Raw genomic sequence first — 17,601 nt, 5'->3', positions numbered from 1 at the left:
ATTGCACCAGCGCCCGAGCATCGTGGTCATCAAAAGTGCGCTGTCGACCACAATTTCCAACCCTGCTAACTGATGTTTTCCCCATGGATTTAAATGCAGATGTCACTTTGGTCACTGTCCCTATGGACACCCGAGCCAGCTGAGCAGTCTTTGTGACTGAAGCTCCTGCCATCCGCGCCCCGACGATGATCCCTCTTTCAAAGTCACTTAGATCTTTTCCTCTTGTCATCTTGAGCCAATATCCACATCAACTGAGCCTGCGCGGCATCTGTTTACAGGCCACAGAGCAGTGATCTGATGGCGATGGAGGCTAGCTTTTTAGCAAGCTAGCATGATACAATTCCTTACTCACACTCGTCTTGCGCTGCCAGAGCACGGCCGGGAAGCCGGTCAGTCCGAGTAATGTAATAACCATTATCTACGAATTAATATAGTTATAATAATAACACATCATATTTAATATATATGAGCTAACATCCAAGTTAGTGAGCTTCCAGACTTATGACAGCCTGTTCTCTTCAGCCGACTAAAGCACTAAATTCAGTGATATTACCGTCATTATATGAGTCTTTTCATGCTGCTACCCCCCCCCCCAAAAAAAAATCTTCAAACGGGTCTGACAGGCATCCTCGACATTATGAAGCGCATCATTTTTTTCTTCCTCTGCGTGTAAACAGAAGTTAATGGGAATAATCGACTAGAGGGGAAGTGCTGCCCCCTGCCGGACTGGGGTCGACAGTGCTCTCTTGGCTGTTCATGATTACAGTGTAGTTGGTCAAACGATTGACTGTCTCTGGGATCAAATGAGATGACAAGCATTCAAAACTTTAGGAAAAGTAATGTAAGGAGGGCTAAGGTCTTAGTCTTGTTTCCTGGGGAGGAATCAATCATGGCGACGCAGATAGTTGTGCATTTAATTAATGCAAAACAAAAAACAACTTTAAAAAGCACTTTGTCATAATGGTGTAAAAATGTCGCAGGGGTTTTTATCAGCACACACACACACACACACACACACACCAACTCTGATTGGTTACATTAACCAGAAGGTAAGTGGAATAATGCAGTATAGTGAATCTAATTACCAGTAACCATTAAAAATGGACATGAAGGATTGGGCCTGTGCTGTTTTTATAATTCAGATTCTACTCATTCAAAAAGTGTTTTAAACCTCCAGACACAACACAATAAAGTGAATAATAGTTTTATTTTTATGGCAGTTTTCTCAACATGGTTACAAAATGCTCAGTTACATAGAGGCCAAAGCAAGACGATTTCAAAAAGTGAACAGAAACATTTAATACTCATAGTCTGAGATCATTTTAGGGTCATTTGTCTTCATTGAAGTGAGTGCATCCATTTTGGCTCCAGACTGGGGTGACAGGCGTGTGTCCCAGATGAATGAACAAGGCAAACACTGGACTTTAAGGACCAAATGTCAAGATCACTTCACATGCCAGTAAGAACCAGCCCGCTGAAGTCCTTTAAGAAAAAACATCAGAAACTAAACTGTAAAAAAAAAAAAAAAAAAAGAGTAAATGTCCCGCAAGAAAAATCCTACAGAGTATAAACCTAAATCCTATGGTAAGAGCATCAAAGTAAAAGTACCAGATTGGTCCCTCTGATATATCATCATATACATACCCTCGCTAATACTGAAGCGAGGGGACACCAGATCAATCTGAGAGGTTACGACATAACTAGACACTTCCGTTCATGTCTTGGTGAAATATTTCACCGGTTGACCACTCACTGAACTCAAACTGTGAGCTGTTCACGGTTCACAGGCAGAAGCCAAAACGTTTCAAAACCACAGGTTGTAGGATCTTAACTTAGAAGCTTTTTTTTTTTTTTTTATTACCCATTGTGAAAATCTTCATTTGAGAAGTAATTAAATTCATTAAATTACAGAAGAGGAGTAGAAAATACAGGATTTCACTGTGAAACGTGGTTGAGTTTAAGTATAAAGCATCATGAAGTAGAAGAACTTCAACCAAGTATTCCAGACTTGAACCAAAACACTGGATCTGATCAAGATGTACTTGATACACTTCCTAGTAAGGGGTTTGTTGGTAAGACAAGTGATTCAATGAGAGAGTATTTCTTTTTTTTAAGGGGTGATTAGTAATTTATATGTCCAGGTACAAAATGTACAGGTTGCACTGTAGAGACAAACAGTTCAGGTGTCAAGAGTGAACTCACAACATTTCCCAGCCAGCCTTGGGCAGTGGTTTTACACGTTTCCTTTGGCACTGTGAACTGAAACAGCAGTCAGCTGCGTCTTGTCAGTATCACCCATCACTGTTGCGTCTTACTTCATTTGGCTCCACTCAACCCTGGAGAAACCTCTTTGTCAGCAGAGCTACACATCAGTGTTGAATTCTAAAAGGACGTTGGAATCAGACAGACACGTTGTTCTGTAGTGACGAGTTAGAGGGACGGTATCCCTCTCACCCAGGAACCCTGGAGGACACATAATCACACAATCTTGTCTGATATCAGGCTACTGATCGACAGTTGGCTCCAACGAAGACAGTGAAGCAGATGGCTGGGAAGCAAACAAGCATGAATTTAAAATTTAAAAACAAAAATAGTTTTATCAGGAGGGAGACGCACTCTGAGGCCTTGCTCCAACTGCCAGGCCGAATCAGGGTTTTAGCGGATCCATACTGAGTTCAGTCAGTCTGGAGAGACAAAAAAACAAAAAACAACAAAAACAACAGAAACACATGAAATCGTATTTGTTTGCTTCCAATCACATTTCTCCACCCTGGACCCTCAAAGAGTGTCTTCACAGATATTGGCTGACTTCAGTTTACGTCTTCTAGATAGGTCGGTGATGTCTGAACACAACCTCATCACTCACAAACAGGAGAGTCAACAGAAAAAGTTTTGATTTGTGGTTTGCCTGCAGTCTGAAGGCGGCTTAAAGTTTCTCAGATTCCAGTGATACTCAGGATGCGCTGGTGAGAAACCGGAAATATAGACAGACGTTTATTTTACAAGAAAACCTCAACAGGGCACATTCGAGATGCTTCATCCTTGTTAAGAGGGACTGACCTCCGCATGTTTAGGGCCGTATCTTGCTGTGTTTAACTGAAGTTTATCATCATCAAATATAAAATACAAATAATTATTTCTTTGATCTTCAATAACAAAAAAAACTCAACTCATGACAAATAATTATGATAAACCATGATCACAGCTACTTAGACAAAGCTGCAAGTGAGTTTTCATTTAACTTGTGTTTTTTTCATACTCTTATCTGGATTAAAACCGAGTCTCAACACCACAAACATGCAAAACCACTGGCGTGATCCTTCAGTGACAACTAAGGAAGCATAAATGAGTTCTGTTGCTAAATCGTCTAACTGTGGTATTTATTAATGTGTCTGTTTCTGTCTCCCGTCTGTGTAAACGTCTGTCCACAGTGGGGGCAGGAGTACGGCCTCTCTCCCGTGTGTATCCTCATGTGAACGTTCAGCTTGTCTTTACTAATAAAGCGTTTGCTGCAGCAGGTGCAGGAGTACGGTTTGTCCCCCGTGTGATAGCGCTGGTGCATCTTCAGCTCTGTCATGCGGCCATAAGTCCTTCCGCACTCAGGACACTCGTAGCTGGGCCGCACCTCCATGTGCTGCCTGCTATGAAGCCGCAGCCCGCTGGACGACCTGAAACTCTTACTGCACTGGGAACACTTGAAAGGCTTCTCACCGGTGTGGATGTGGCTGTGAAGCTTCAGGCTGGCGGCGGAGGGGAATCCGTTGCCGCAGAGGGAGCAGAGGTGAGGTCTCTCCCCTGTGTGGATGCTGAGGTGCTTCTCCAGCTTGTTCTTGTTCAGGAAGGTCTTTCCGCACTCGGGGCAGCTCAAAGGCTGCTCCCCCTCATGCAGGCTCATGTGCTCCGTCAGCTCCATCAGCGTGGAGTAAGCGTAATCACAGCGGGTGCAGGAGTACGGCCTTTCCTTCTTGAATTTCCTGTGTTTGAGGCAATGTTGCTCTAGATCTTTCTTTTGCTCAAAAGTTTCGATACAACAGGAGCACTGGTAAGGTCTTTCTTCAGTATGCGTCCGCAGGTGATACTTCAAAGCTGTTACCTTCAGAAAGACTTTGTCACAGTGTGGACACCTGGATTCACGCCTGTCGTGGACCATTATATGCCTCTTATAGTGAGAAAGTTTGAGGAAGCGTTTGCAGCACAACGAACAATAATACTGTTCCAACTGGTGACCCTGCTCGTGCTTCTTCAGCGCATACTCAACTTTAAACTTCTTCCCGCACGTGTTGCAAGCATAAGACTTTTTATGACCCACCATGTGCATCTCCAGCTCTTCAGGAGTGCTAAAGGTTTGGTTACATTTTGGACAAGTTCCATTGCTTTCTTTCACGTGAATCTTCAGGTGTTTTTTAAGGTCTTCCTGGAAGGCATAGCTCTTCTGACACTCAGAGCAATTGTAAAACTCACTATTTGTTGCTTTACGATGGGCCACTATGTGCCTTTTCAAATGATACATTCGGCCAAAAACTTTTCCACAGTCGTCACAGATGAGACAACGAGCAGTGGCCTTCTGTTCTTTCTTGTGTGATTTCAGATGACTCACTAGCGCAGCCTTCTCTTTGAACTGAGTCTGACAGGCAGTGCACGACAAGCCTGAATGAGTCTTCTTGTGCTCCTTCAGTTCCAGCCAGCTACCTACAGTTTTTCCACATTTAGCGCAGATGTACTGCCCCAAGCCGTGTTGTTTCCTCAGATGTCGAGTCATGTGGTAGGACTGGCTGAAGGTCATAGAACAGACTGGGCAGCTGAACGGTTTCTCCTTTGTGTGCATCCTCATGTGTCTGGCGAGCTTGTTGGCCCCCCTGAAGCACCTGTCCTTACAGATGGGGCAGACGTGGCCCTTTTTTTTTGTTTTGGGGGCAACATTTTTGTTCTCACAGCCGTCTTTAGGTTGCTGGGAGTCTTTATCTTCCATCTTAACATCAGGCTCAGATCCTTTGTCCTGCACATCACTAGCAGGGTCTCCATCATCACGCTCATCATCAGTAGCATTATCATTACAAGCATCCATCTCATGATCATCACTGTTGCTCGACTCATTTCCTTCTTGGTTATCCACTTCATTACACCGCTGGTCTCGTATGGCCTGGGCAGGCTCATGTTGGTGATGTGAATTATGACTTAATGAACTATTGTTGTGGGATTCTTCAGCACACGACTGAGCTTGTGACGTGTGGGTCCTCTTGTGAATTTGCAATTCTGCAAAGCTTTCAGAACTTTCCCCGCATGTTGAGCAGACGTGTTGACTGGCACCGTGCTGGTTCCTCATGTGTCGGGTCATGTGATAGGACTGGCTGAATGTCAGAGAGCAGACAGGGCAGCTGAACGGTTTTTCCTTAGTGTGCATCCTCATGTGTCTGGCGAGCTTGTTTACATCTCGAAATTTCCGGTTCGAGCAGATGGGACAGAACGGGCCCTTTAGTCTCTTCTTTGGAACAACAAAGTCCTCATCGTTGGTATCGTCACTAACTTTGTCCGAGCTTTCCTCTCCCATCACGAGTGATGATGAGCCCCCGTCTTCATCACCTCTGACATCCCTTGTTTTATCACAAACCAGATTACTGTCTTTAACAGTCTTTGAATTATGTTTATGATCAATAGTCTTAGATTCAGGGCCATCATCTTCACTATAATATAGTTTATCGCTGCTATAATAGTACTCATCTTTGTATCTGGTTAATCTCCGTGGGGGTTTGGTCGAGCAGGGTCGGATTTTCTGCCGTACCTCCCCACGCCGAGGCCTGCCTCTTTTGGCTGCTTTACGAACAGGAAGCTCTAAATCGTCTCCTATATCAACACTGACTTCATGAATATCAAACATTTCAGGATGATTTGAGGCAGACTGCATCTCTTTAGCTATAAGCAAAGCCGAGGCCAAAGTCAGAGTTTCCTTCTCTAAAAGTAGCCTCTCTTTAAGTTGGGGACAGTTGGTTTTCTCAATCAGCTGATAGAGAATAAGTTTGTCTTGTAGGTCTCCAGAGTTGCAGGGGCTCAGCAGTGCCTCTAAAGCGGAGACAAACTGCTCCACAGTCTCTCCAGCCTTCTGAGCTCTTTGACGGAATTTCATCAAGTACGTCTGAGAGACGTGATCCGAGCTGAAGTAGACCGTCAGCACCAAGATGGCTGCTGCGTGACTGGTTTCACCCTGGATCAGCGCCGTAAAGATCCGCTGACCCTCTTGGCCGAGGCAGTTTTGTAACAGCACGCTCTTGGTCGAGTCGACCAGATCGTTTTCACCAAGCGCTTCAAGGTAATGTTCAAAACCCTTCAGCCACTTGTGCCAGGACACGGCTGGTTCACCGGGGACAGGTAAGAATGGGGGCGGGGGGGACATTATGATCAGTAACGGCTCTGGTAGTTGCTCCGACCATAAGTCCTGCTTTGTCATCTCCGCATCAGCGTCTACGGTGACTTCCCCCATTTTTAGGTTGTGGAAAAAGACCCCAAAGACGTCTTTGACTAAGTTGCTGAAATCATCCTGGTTGGTGTTTGTTCAAGCTCCTGATGCTTCATCCTACTCAGGTCAATGATGGAGAACTGTGAAAGAAGACAAAGAGACGTGAGATCCAGGCTCACAAAGTGTATTTTACATATTTTGTGTTGCTGGTGCACAAAAATGTAGCAACAAATATTAAGATGAAGAGCTGTTCTGCAAAGGCAAAAGAGGTTACGTATTAACCCTGGGTGCCATGAACTCAGATGTTAATAAAAAGTAGACATGGAAAACACAACTTGAAAATGATAAAACTTGACACAATTTAAAATTTCTTAAATCAATACCAAAATGAATAGGTTAGTAAAATATTAACAGAGTGTTGCACTGCTTTAATAGAAGAAAAAAAAATACAGTAAATATATGAATATGAGTCATTACACTGAGAACCAAGAATACTTCGGACAGCTGCATATTTGCAGTTGTCAATCCAAGTGAGCGTCAATGTGATATTACACTTGGGCTGGTTGCCCAAAACAAAGAACCAAATGGTTCCAGTGCCAACATGGTCGGTGCCAACTGTATTGAATGACTTTGTATATTTTGGTGCCGGAACAATCATCCATCACTCAGTTGTTGGCGGAAAACCTAATGAGCTGCTCAGCCTGCCCTCATTCCTGCCCTCTGATCATGTCCAGCAGGGTGATGCAAGTCCGGTTCTTCCTCGGCGGCTTATTTTGGACTTACATTGTTCTCAATGTGTACCGAATGCGTCTACTACTTCCACCACAGTGAAGAACTCCACACCGGAGACACTGCAGTCATATGTGTCTCAGCTCGGGACAGAAGACAAGCACAGACACAGACAGTGCTGAGACAGATCTGATGCTCAGTTGCTGGTCAATTATGCCAAAAACAAAATGATTTTGGCCGGCAGCCACTCGATCGATGCTGCTCTACTGAAGATATTTTCCCAGTAAATGTTTTATTTTCCCATAAAAGTTCAGGTCAATGTTTCCAGAGACCACATAAAATCGCCCTCTCTCACCAATCTACTGTGTGTGTGTGTGTGTGTGTGTGTGTGTGTGTGTATAAAAGAACAGATGCCGCCCAGGCTTCCTCAAATTCACATCTCAAACCATGACACTTGATCCGACACTTGCAGGCTGTGATGACCAATCACGTCGCCTCAATCCTTTGTCGTAGGATAATTGGTGTCAAACTCATTGGTGCCAGTTGGTAACTTACACCTAAAGACTGTTGAAAGATCTGGCAGCAGTGTTGCTGTGACTATTTACTGTACAGGACTTTGGAGACACTCATCTGTAAATACATTCCACAAATAGAGATGTCATGACTTTCGCTTTTTTGGCTTTGCTTTTCAAGTGTAGAAGCACATTCAGTTAAAGCCTGTGTGCCCGTCTCTCTCTCTACAAATGTTGGGTGACATGAAAATGCCTTGAAAATCCAAATAAATAAATAAATAAACTGTTGCAGGTGCTGTGTCGATCCATGCGGCTCAATGTTTCTGTGGCGAGATTGGGAAACCCTCACAGCGGGGGCCCAGCAGCAGACCGAGGCCCGGCTTCTCTAGCTCCGTCACTGTTAAAGACAACACATGCACCGTACAAACCGACATGTAACACCACCATGCACTCCTCGTACGCATCAATAAACTGCACGCAGCCTTGCACTCACTGTAAAGACAGTTTAATGCGTCATTCCTGCCTGTTTATTGCTTTAAAATGAGACGAGCATCTCGGACAGCGTCAAACCGATAGTGACGAGGCTTGTACGGACACTGGACACGGCTACAGACACACAAGTAGAAGAGCATTTAACTAAAACCAAGGTGCAAACTCACCCGACCAAACTGGGTCAGAATAACGGGTGTGCACCCCCGGGCAGGGACTAGCATGCTGGCAGCCAGCGGTATGCTGACACGCCTGCTTGGGCTCGGAGCTGCAGAGGCTCGGTTCTTGAGCTACCACTGCATTCTAACAATAACCATGCTGCTATATATAGAGAGAGAAATATATATATATATATATATATATATATATTTATAAAAGCACTTTGCTACACAGCAAAGCATAAAGTAAAAAGCAAAAAAACAAAAACAAAATCCGCCATGCTGACATTCTTCTTTCCGGAAACCACAGCAGCATGAGTGGATGAGCTGTTGCCCACCACCCCACAGTGCCCCTGCTGGCCGGGAGGCTACTGAGACAGCTAAACCTGAAATGAAATATGATATTTAGGTGACAGATTGAACAATATTCACTTGTGGTCTGTCCACTTGGCCCCATTTCCCCACATTAACAGATTCTTGCCTCCATCCCCGTACCAGAGTTCACTTGAATTACTTCTACAAAAATGTTCCAATGTTTCAAAATCATTGCCAGCATTACTTGGCTGTCGACTACTTTTATCTTTTGATTTTAATTTGCATTTATTGTCAAAGCTTTGAGCTCTACACACAAACATTCCCACTTCCATTATATTGATTGAAGGTGACACGTGTCTCAGCAACTGGGTGAATAAATCAAAACTGTCTCTGTGGCTGGTGACTACATTTTCATTAATGATGAGAAAATATTTTAATTCCTTTTTTTTTTTTTTGCTCAGTTCAGCAAACATGTTGAATGCTGCACAATTGTAATTATCTTCTACATCATTAAAGAGTTTCCTCGAACGTGCAACTTTCTTCTGGGAAATGTCTCACACCATCTCCCCTCAGAACAGTGGTGGAAGATTCATTCATTTATAAAGATGCTTCACAAGCTTTCTTTTATCACTCACTTTAAAACGCCTGCAGGTCGGTTAAGAGCGTTGAGGGTAATACAATGTAGAGGCAGATGCACGGAGACGTGTTCGCTGTTCCAGGATGAAAACAGACCACAGACACAGTTTAACAATGACCATTTATTCACACACTGTATGGGAGTTAAAGCAAGTGTGACAGAGGGAGGGAGGCTGCTGGCTGAGCGGTAGGAGAACCTTTAAATCAAACATGAGCATGTTTGTCGTACAAAGTACACGTGTGTCAGCCTGGCTGCTGGGCCATGGTGAAGATAGTGGGGCCGTGCAGTTCCACCTCCAGCAGTTATCATCTTAAATATCTGTTCCTGCACATTTTCAACCACTCCTGCCGTTCGATTCTCCTCTTCTTCCCTCTAACAGCTCAGTACAGCTGTGAACTTTCTCCAGTGCTGTTTCACTGTAGAAATACACACCTGTTGCCAAACTACATACAGCAGCACACAAGTAAAAAGGGTTTCCCTATACAAAATCCATCTAAAAAATACTAACATTCATACAATGGCACACCTTGCGTAGCTGTGAACAGAGACGGATGAAAAGTTTTCTAAACTCATTAGAGATCCATTTCTTCACGCATGCTTCGCACACGTGTCACACACTCAAACGCATGTTCAAACTTGTAGAAAAATGAAAAAGAAAAGGATGAAATGTGTGGGGTTTGGCTCAGTGCAAGCTTTATGGCTTGGGAGGCGGTGGTTTAAGGAGCATTGACAACAGGCAGTAGACGGTAAAAAAAAAACAAGTTTTCTTCTATTTCCAACACAAACCCTAAACATCTCGTTTCACTCAAGAAACCACACAACACTCTCACTGAGAATGCCGTAAGTGCTGTAGAGTCCCCGCTCCCACTTGCCGTCCTTTAATAAGATCAAAAACAGTGATAATCGCTTATTTTTCTTTTCCTTTGTTTGGTCGGCTTTTAAAGCTGACTGCATGTGTTTGGACACATGAAGCAATCTGTCGACAAAAGCTACTCAACTCTGTGCTGTCTTTTAAATCATTCCTCTCAACCTCGCAGTTCCTCTCTCCCAGTGGGAGATACAGAGACGGCCCATCAGAGAGAGAGAGAGAGAAAGAGAGAGAGAGAGAGAGAGTGTTCATTTGTGCGCTCGTGTGTAAATACAGAAAGTAGAGAAGAAGTGTTGTGCAGAATTTCCAAGTTCCGCTAGTTCAAGGTTGAAATCTCTCATCCACGTTTACTCATCTCGCTCTCGTTGGAGAGTCTCTGAACAGGCATGAAGATCTGATGATACACGCTGGTGTGGATGTGTGTGTGTTTGTGTGTGGAGACGACAGTAACTGTGTGTGTAAGCACAGTGACACAAGAGATTCAGAGAGCGACACACACACACACGCCAAAACAGTGAAGATCTTTGTGAACGATCGGAGAAGGCAGGCGAGAAGTGAAGGTTTAGTTCTTTGGGGCATGAAGTGCTGAATCATCACCAGTCTGTCCCACGTCTCCTCATCTCGTCCTCCCCTCTCCTCCAAAGCTGCTGTCTCTCTCTCCGTTAGTCCAAACAGACGCCGGCGCCCCTCCGTCCTTCATTTTGTGAATGTGTGTGTGTGTGTGTATATCATTTTGTGCAGATCTTTGTCTCTAGAGTCAAACGAATGAGGAGAATCCCGTCACAGGGGTGCGTGACCCCGGTGGGTTGGTGTTGGGGTTGGCGTGTGTGTGTGCAGGCTGCCCTGTGGGTGTGTATGCGCCGCCTGTGCTGTGCTGGGTGACCACGGTCTGGTAGTAGGGCTCTGTGTCCGCAGTGGCGCACTCCTCGTAGCTGAAAGGAGACCCGATCCCCTTCAGGCCTTTGGGCTGCCGCTTCCAGGAGTTGTAGTAGGTGGGGTCGCTCATGTAGTGGTTGACAAAGGAGTGTTTGGGCTGCTCGTCCTCATAGTCACTGTCTGTTAACTGAAGAGACACACACACACACACACACACACAAATCACACACACACGCGCGCACACAGCAGGAGTGAGACTCAGTTTACGAACATACAAACTCATCCTTAGAGCAAAGACTTACTGATGAGGCACTGAGAGCATCATTGGTTTCACTGCTTGTCAGGGAGCATCTTTTGCCCCGAGTTGTTTATTCTACTTTTGACTTAATGACATCTTTACCAGATCAACCTCAATTTCTCTTAAAAAAACAAGACAACAAATTCAAAAATTAGGAAAGAAATAAAGATTCTTCTAAACAAAATGAAGATGATGTTAACAGTTAGTCCTAATAGTTGTTTTGTAGTATTTCATGAGTATACAGTTGGGATCTGACAGGGGGTAGGACGAAGACAGCAGGGGGGCGATGCATCAAGGTTCAAGCCCCGCTGAGTCATCACTTTAATCCCTTCGGTCAACATTTGGGATGATTTTTTGTTTTGACCACATGAGCTCAAAGTGTGAGAGACACTAAAGGATGCAAGGATCCACCACACACACACACACACACACACACACACACACACACACACACACAGATACCTCAGACTCAGAGACCTCGGTGGGCTTCTCAGTGAGGGTGGTGCTCTCTGTCAGCACAGCTCCGTTATAGTTGTTGCAGATGTCCTCGTCAGAGTAGTGCAGACCCCCTGGACTGGGCCTGGGAGGAGACCTGGACACCCAGACACTCATGAAATACACATCTTAGGTATTTTTCAAAATAGAAAATAAAAAAAAAACCCACACAATATGCGTGTGTGTGTGTGTGAGTGAGCGCTTGTCCTCACACCTGGTCCCATTCTTTTTCAGGAAGGAATTTTTGGTGTTGAGTGCTCTGCTGTTGAGCTCCAGAGCGGTGAAACCTCCGTTGTCCAGAGTTACGGACTCCTCCGCTGTGGACATGTGTTTCCCTGGACATTCAGGAGAAAATCAACAACACAAATGTTAAGTTCTCAATGGCATTGTTCCTTTCACTGATTGTGTATTCAGCTGCTGTCGCTAGGAAGCATTTTAGTTCTCAGGCTAGAACCGCACAGAACATGATCACTAGCCGGGCTCTCCTGTCTTGCACTACCACTTTCTACCTCAGGAGGCGCTGTTGTCCCATTGGTCTTCAACCCATCATGAGAGGATTGAATTGTCCAGAAGTGATTTTGTGCAGCAAACAAACCACACCAGGCGCACTGACCAGTGACAGACCACTGATTATTGGCATATGGCGAAAACTGTCATCAGCCTGCACTCACATGACCAGGACTTGTGTACATTTTTTTAAGCAGCAGAGGAAATGCAGGTGTGCAGACAATAACAGAGTGTTAAATGTTAAGGTGAGACTAAACTTTGCAGAGTTATGTGAACACAGAAGTAGTTTAAGTGACGCGAACAAGTTGAATTGACTTGTTTGTCACTGAGCCCAAAAAGTGAAGACGTCTGTTCAGACAGGAGGAGGATTGTTTTCTGCAGCAGGTCTTTACAGCGGCGTGCTGGGTGAATGTTCCTAACAACCTCCACCTAATGAGCCAACCTTTTTTTCTGCGCCTCTCTCAACACAATTCTGTCACACAGCTACAGTGACACGGACAGAGTCCTGATCTGAACCCCAACGTGAATATCTGGAAGATAATTGGTAACAATGTTTTGGTTAAAAAACAAAACAAAGCAGGACAGCTCTTGATCTGTGCACGGGCCTGGAGGAGAATCTCTGGCTCATTTTTGCAACCATCAAACATTTAATTTGTAAGCTCCTCCTGTGCTGCAGAGGCGGCTGTCTTTAAGTGTTACTGCAGTATTTTTCAACAGTACTGAGATTTTCTTAATAAGAATACCGGGTACTTTATTTATCCCACACTGGGGAAATTTAAAATTTTCATGTTAAACTACCTTGATTATTTTGAAAAAGAACAACAATAAAAAAAACACTAGAAGGACAATGTAATGAAGCAACAAAGGTCATCAACATTTGAGAGGATAACATCAAGCAGGGGGGAATCTTGCTGTGATTGTGTGTGTGTCTCCAAGCACGTCTCCCCTCACAGCTACACACCTGTGCCACAGGCCTTGTATTTGGTGCTGTGTCCATGCAGCAGCAGTGTGAAGACCAGGATGAGGATGAGGATGAGGCCCACCAGAGCCATGACCAGCAGGAACCACCACTCCTCGTAGAAGGGACGCTCTGACAGCGCTGTAGGGAGCAGAGGGTAGGAGGAGGGGGGCCACACGAATGATCAAGATGTTTTAGTGAAACATAATTTGTCCCAAAAGACCAAGGAGAAGACCTGAGGAGGGTGTTTTTCTTTTTCGGGGATGGATTCTTTACTTAGATGCTGAAACGTGTCATAAATCTCATCTCAAATGTCATAAAATTCAGGGATGGTGAAAACCTGAGACCATGATGTCAGTGTGGTTGGCTCAGTGACGTTTGTTAACCCGCCTCTAGATGGCAGCAGACACAACAGCACACACTCACACTAACTATGCATTCTGAGTAGAGGTCCAGTCATACCCCGATTAAACAACTTGAATCACCCTGGGTATGTTCATTAGCTTAGTTCTCCACCAGTGTGTGTGTGTGTGTGTGTGTGTGTGTGTGTGTGTGTGTGTGTGTAAGTGTGTTTACCGGCGAGAGCAGCAGAGGGTGTACTTGGCTGCCCGTAACCATAGCGATTCACAGCAATGACTCTGAACTCGTAGCTGATCCCAGACCTGAGGCGCTCCAGCGGCACTGAAACAGACCTGCTGGCGGGAGAGAGGAGCCTGATGAAGGAATCCCACACTCCTTCATCTGTAGAGAGAAAGAGAGAGAGGGAGAGAGAGTGTGCGTGAGAGAGAGGGGGGTGAATCAGTATTTGATGGACAAGAGAGCTGGTGCTTCGTTTGATCCCTTTTAAAATGTCAGGATATCATAAGAGAAAACCAGAAAATATTAAATTATATTGAAGAAGACAATCATAAAGTGATGATAATGACCACTACCAGTGCTAATATTAATATTTTATTGTTACAATCAAGAGAATTCTACAAGTCCACAACTTCCCCCTGCAGAGTGCTTCAATAATTTGTCCCAGACATTAATTTACTGTATTACACCTTCGATAATCTTATTAGAAAATTGCAGCTGACTTGATTTGCACAGCAGGGTTTAATGAATCTGGAGAAAGCAGCGCTCAGTGTGCTTTAGTGCTGGGTAGTACTTAAGCCCTCATTTGATTCATGAAAAGAATTAATGTACCAGAAGCAAAGGTGAATGTCATGTAAATTATGGCTAACCTGCGTTTCTGTTTGATCTCACCTGAGGGACGAGCCTCAATGACATATCCACTCACAGGTGCTGCTCCGATATCTCCCTCTGACCAGTGGATGGTGAGGGCAGACGACGTCTTACTGATGGATATTTCCACAGGTGACCCAGGGGCACCTGGAGTGTCAGACAAAGGCACACAGTATCACACAGGAGGACTTTAAATATCATTGTCCTCTGCATTTAACCCATCGTCTGCTGAACGAAACGCCACATGGGGACCAACTCTCGTTCCGGTGCCCTGGTAGGAGAATTATTGGGGATGGTGGAGAAACGGGAGCAACTGGAGGAACCTACGCAGCGGACAACATGGCAATTCCTCACAGAGGGGACCTTCTTGGCCCTGGGCTCAAGACATACTGCTGTTGGGCTGGTTTCCATGATAGTAGTAGATTTCCATTGTGTATCAACATGAGCAAGAGAGGTGTTTCAGTGTCCTATAACCTGAGTATTCAGACATGCTCAGCCACAACTCTGATATTAGAGCGATACTTCACCCAAAAAGAACTCACAAACAGGTGTCTTGAACTCAGAGAACTCAGCATGCAGAAAGAGCTGGCAAAGTTTATTTAGCTTGAAGATATTGACCGGCTAACAACAACAAAACTATCCCAAAAATATAAGTACAAAAACTCCCAAATGTATCATCCGGTAAAATACTCATCCTCTTTATCCAGCTGTGTGCTCAGTAAGCCACAGTTAATTTGCTCAGAGCTAAAATCCAACAAACCACAGTGCCACTCCATGCTATTGTGAATGAGGAAGCAATGCTGAGGGTTCATCCAAAACAGAAATGTGCCATGGTGAGGTAAACAATGTAAACATATTTTGTCCCTGAAGCAGGATGAATGCTGGAAATAAAAGACCACACACACACTTGACAGTGGTCTCACCTTGTACGGGCTGAGCAGTGACATTTGCTTGTGTGGGCGGCCCGTAGCTCACTGTGAGAGCCTGAACGCTGAACATGTAGGTCACTCCTCTGATCAGGTCTCGAACCTTCAGCCATCGCTGCCAGCTTCCCTTCACATCCACGGTCACCACTTTACTCACTCCTGCTCACACACAGGTGATTCAAATATATGTCATTATGTGCGTCTACACGTGTGTTTCTGTGTGTCTGCAGCGTGTGAATACAAACCCTGGACTGGAGCAGAGGGCTGATAGATGACCCTGTAGCCCTCCAGCTGTCCGTTTGGAGTCAATGGAGCCCCCCAGGACACATTGACGCTTCCTCCAGTCACCTCTGAGAAGGACAGATAGCTTGGCTGGCTGGGAGCTGCAGACACACGAGGGAAGACAGAAGAAGTAAAACTGGAATAAAGTAAAAAGATGCTTGTGTTAAGGGAACAGATGAGCAGTCCTGCCTCCCTACCAGACTGCAGGGTCCGAGCACCACGAGGCTCACTGGGTGGGCCGTCTCCTGCCGTGTTGAAGGCAGTCAGAGTAACCAGGTACGGCGTGTAGCTGGTCAGGTTGGTGAGGTGCACACGCGTGTCCGGGACAAAAATCACTTTCACCTTCTCACTCTGGTTCTGTTTGTCTCTCTCCCAGTAGTGGATCTGCAACACAGAAGTGATGTAAATGTCAGCTGGAGCCTGTCATTGGGCGAGAGGCGGGGTTCACCCTGGACGGGTCGCCAGTCCATCAAAGGGCCATCAGGAGCAATGAGGGGTTCAGTATCTTGCTCAAGGACACTTGGACGTTGTCACTGGGGGAAGTGAGGATCAAACCAGCGACCCTTTGGTCGCTAGAAGGCCTCTCTACCTCTGAGCCATGCTGCCTCTGTCATATCTATCAATTAATTTAAATTCAAAGTGCTTTAAAAGTGATCGATAGTTCAGAAGACACTGAAATGGGAAAAACAGATTCAGAGACAGACGCACACTCAAGGATGAAAAATGAGAACATTTGATTAAAACACGAGTTAAATAAGAAGATAGAACAATGGTTTGAATAAAAATGGTAAAAATATAAATAAAAATAAAACAAAGTGATTAAATATATGTCAAATAAATCATTTATTTTAAAATTATCAAAAAATTATATTAACGTGACAATTATAAAATTACAAAGAAATACAATGAGTATGAATAACAAAATGATAAAACAAAACATAAAAGCCTGTTTGAGAAAATGCATTTCCAACTGAAGTTCAAACAACATAAATATTGTCTGCCCCTCCTGGATCCTCTGCAAGCTCATTCCAGCCTGTTGGAGCATAATTATTGAAAGCAGATTCACCAGATATTTTGGTTCTGCTTTGTGGAACAGCTGCAAGAGAAGAACCGGAGGATCTGAGGGAAATTCCTGGTTGATTAGCGCATTAGCCCTTCTGTGATGCTCGGAGAGAAAAATTGGCCTTACTTTGGTGATATTTTTCAAATTACATGGCCGACACTGCAGCACACACAACGAGCCGCGAGTGAGGAATCAATCAAAATGTAAAATAATATCTTAGTTCCATGTTTTGAAACCTTCTGCTGCCCTGCATGCTTCATCCAGCTCACTTCTCTGCTGACACCATCATCAGCATTGAGCTCGTGTGACAGTGAATCATAAGACGTGACCGTTAACGATGACGACGTGAGCAGGTAATGAAGACACAAAGGCTATCTTGGACAATCTCTGTAAGATGAAATAGGACAAATGTCACCTGATTATCGCAGCCCTGCTGATGAGATCGATATCAAGACCTTGCTGCTGTGATGGGTGTGAGTGTCACAATTTCATGACCTCCAAATTCCCCCTATTTCAATCTAAAACACATTTACAGCGATGATGATGTAGAACTAAAGTTCAGATTCCGTATTAGTAATTTCTGCAGAATACGGCTTCTGTGGCTTTTTGGCCCCTTAGACAGATCATTCATCATTCAAGTTTCATAATAATACTGCTGCTGCTGCTGCTGCTGCTGCTGCTGCTGGTGTGAGAAAGGACTCGCTTAATAGACTTGGAAAAAACCAAGATTTTAAAGAGAATGCCTGAATTGGTGACTTACTTTGTAGTCTAGGTCATTCACTTCTAATGATGCACACTGGATATTATGAT

The 17,601-nt window shown here is 44.6% G+C and overlaps 2 protein-coding genes across 4 annotated transcripts in view; both read right to left on the bottom strand.

Moving 5' to 3' along the window:
* Positions 1–1,221: 1,221 nt before the first annotated feature.
* Positions 1,222–8,610, bottom strand: LOC147257794 (uncharacterized). The gene is made up of 2 exons (XM_086211967.1): positions 8,352–8,610; positions 1,222–6,591 (listed from the first exon to the last, which is right to left on the bottom strand). The coding sequence occupies exon 2, from the start codon at positions 6,473–6,475 to the stop codon at positions 3,368–3,370; it is 3,108 nt and encodes a 1,035-aa protein (XP_086068093.1). The 5' UTR covers positions 6,476–6,591; positions 8,352–8,610; the 3' UTR covers positions 1,222–3,367.
* Positions 8,611–9,412: 802 nt separating this feature from the next.
* The window catches only part of LOC147257793 (protein sidekick-1-like), a 234,687-nt gene continuing 226,498 nt past the window's right edge, over positions 9,413–17,601 (bottom strand). For 2 of the 3 annotated variants that reach the window (XM_086211962.1, XM_086211966.1), the window contains 9 exons: positions 15,926–16,112; positions 15,692–15,829; positions 15,444–15,605; positions 14,542–14,667; positions 13,870–14,034; positions 13,297–13,434; positions 12,043–12,163; positions 11,796–11,925; positions 9,413–11,222 (listed from right to left, as the gene is read on the bottom strand). In XM_086211962.1, coding sequence (XP_086068088.1) covers positions 10,917–11,222; positions 11,796–11,925; positions 12,043–12,163; positions 13,297–13,434; positions 13,870–14,034; positions 14,542–14,667; positions 15,444–15,605; positions 15,692–15,829; positions 15,926–16,112 — 1,473 coding nt within the window. In that variant the 3' untranslated portion in view covers positions 9,413–10,916. The remainder of the gene's footprint in view (positions 11,223–11,795; positions 11,926–12,042; positions 12,164–13,296; positions 13,435–13,869; positions 14,035–14,541; positions 14,668–15,443; positions 15,606–15,691; positions 15,830–15,925; positions 16,113–17,601) is intronic. The other variant, XM_086211963.1, reaches the window with a different exon arrangement.

The sequence above is a fragment of the Aulostomus chinensis genome, chromosome 8, assembly GCF_037954235.1.
Source record: "Aulostomus chinensis isolate RoL2024-O1b breed Wild chromosome 8, RoL_Achi_v1.0, whole genome shotgun sequence".
Classification (NCBI taxonomy): domain Eukaryota; kingdom Metazoa; phylum Chordata; class Actinopteri; order Syngnathiformes; family Aulostomidae; genus Aulostomus; species Aulostomus chinensis.
This window is presented reverse-complemented; position numbering and strand designations above follow the sequence as displayed.

What these genes read in the sequence shown, in the direction of transcription:
- LOC147257794 (XM_086211967.1), bottom strand. Translation starts at nt 6,475, where the DNA reads ATGGGGGAAGTCACCGTAGACGCTGATGCGGAGATGACAAAGCAGGAC.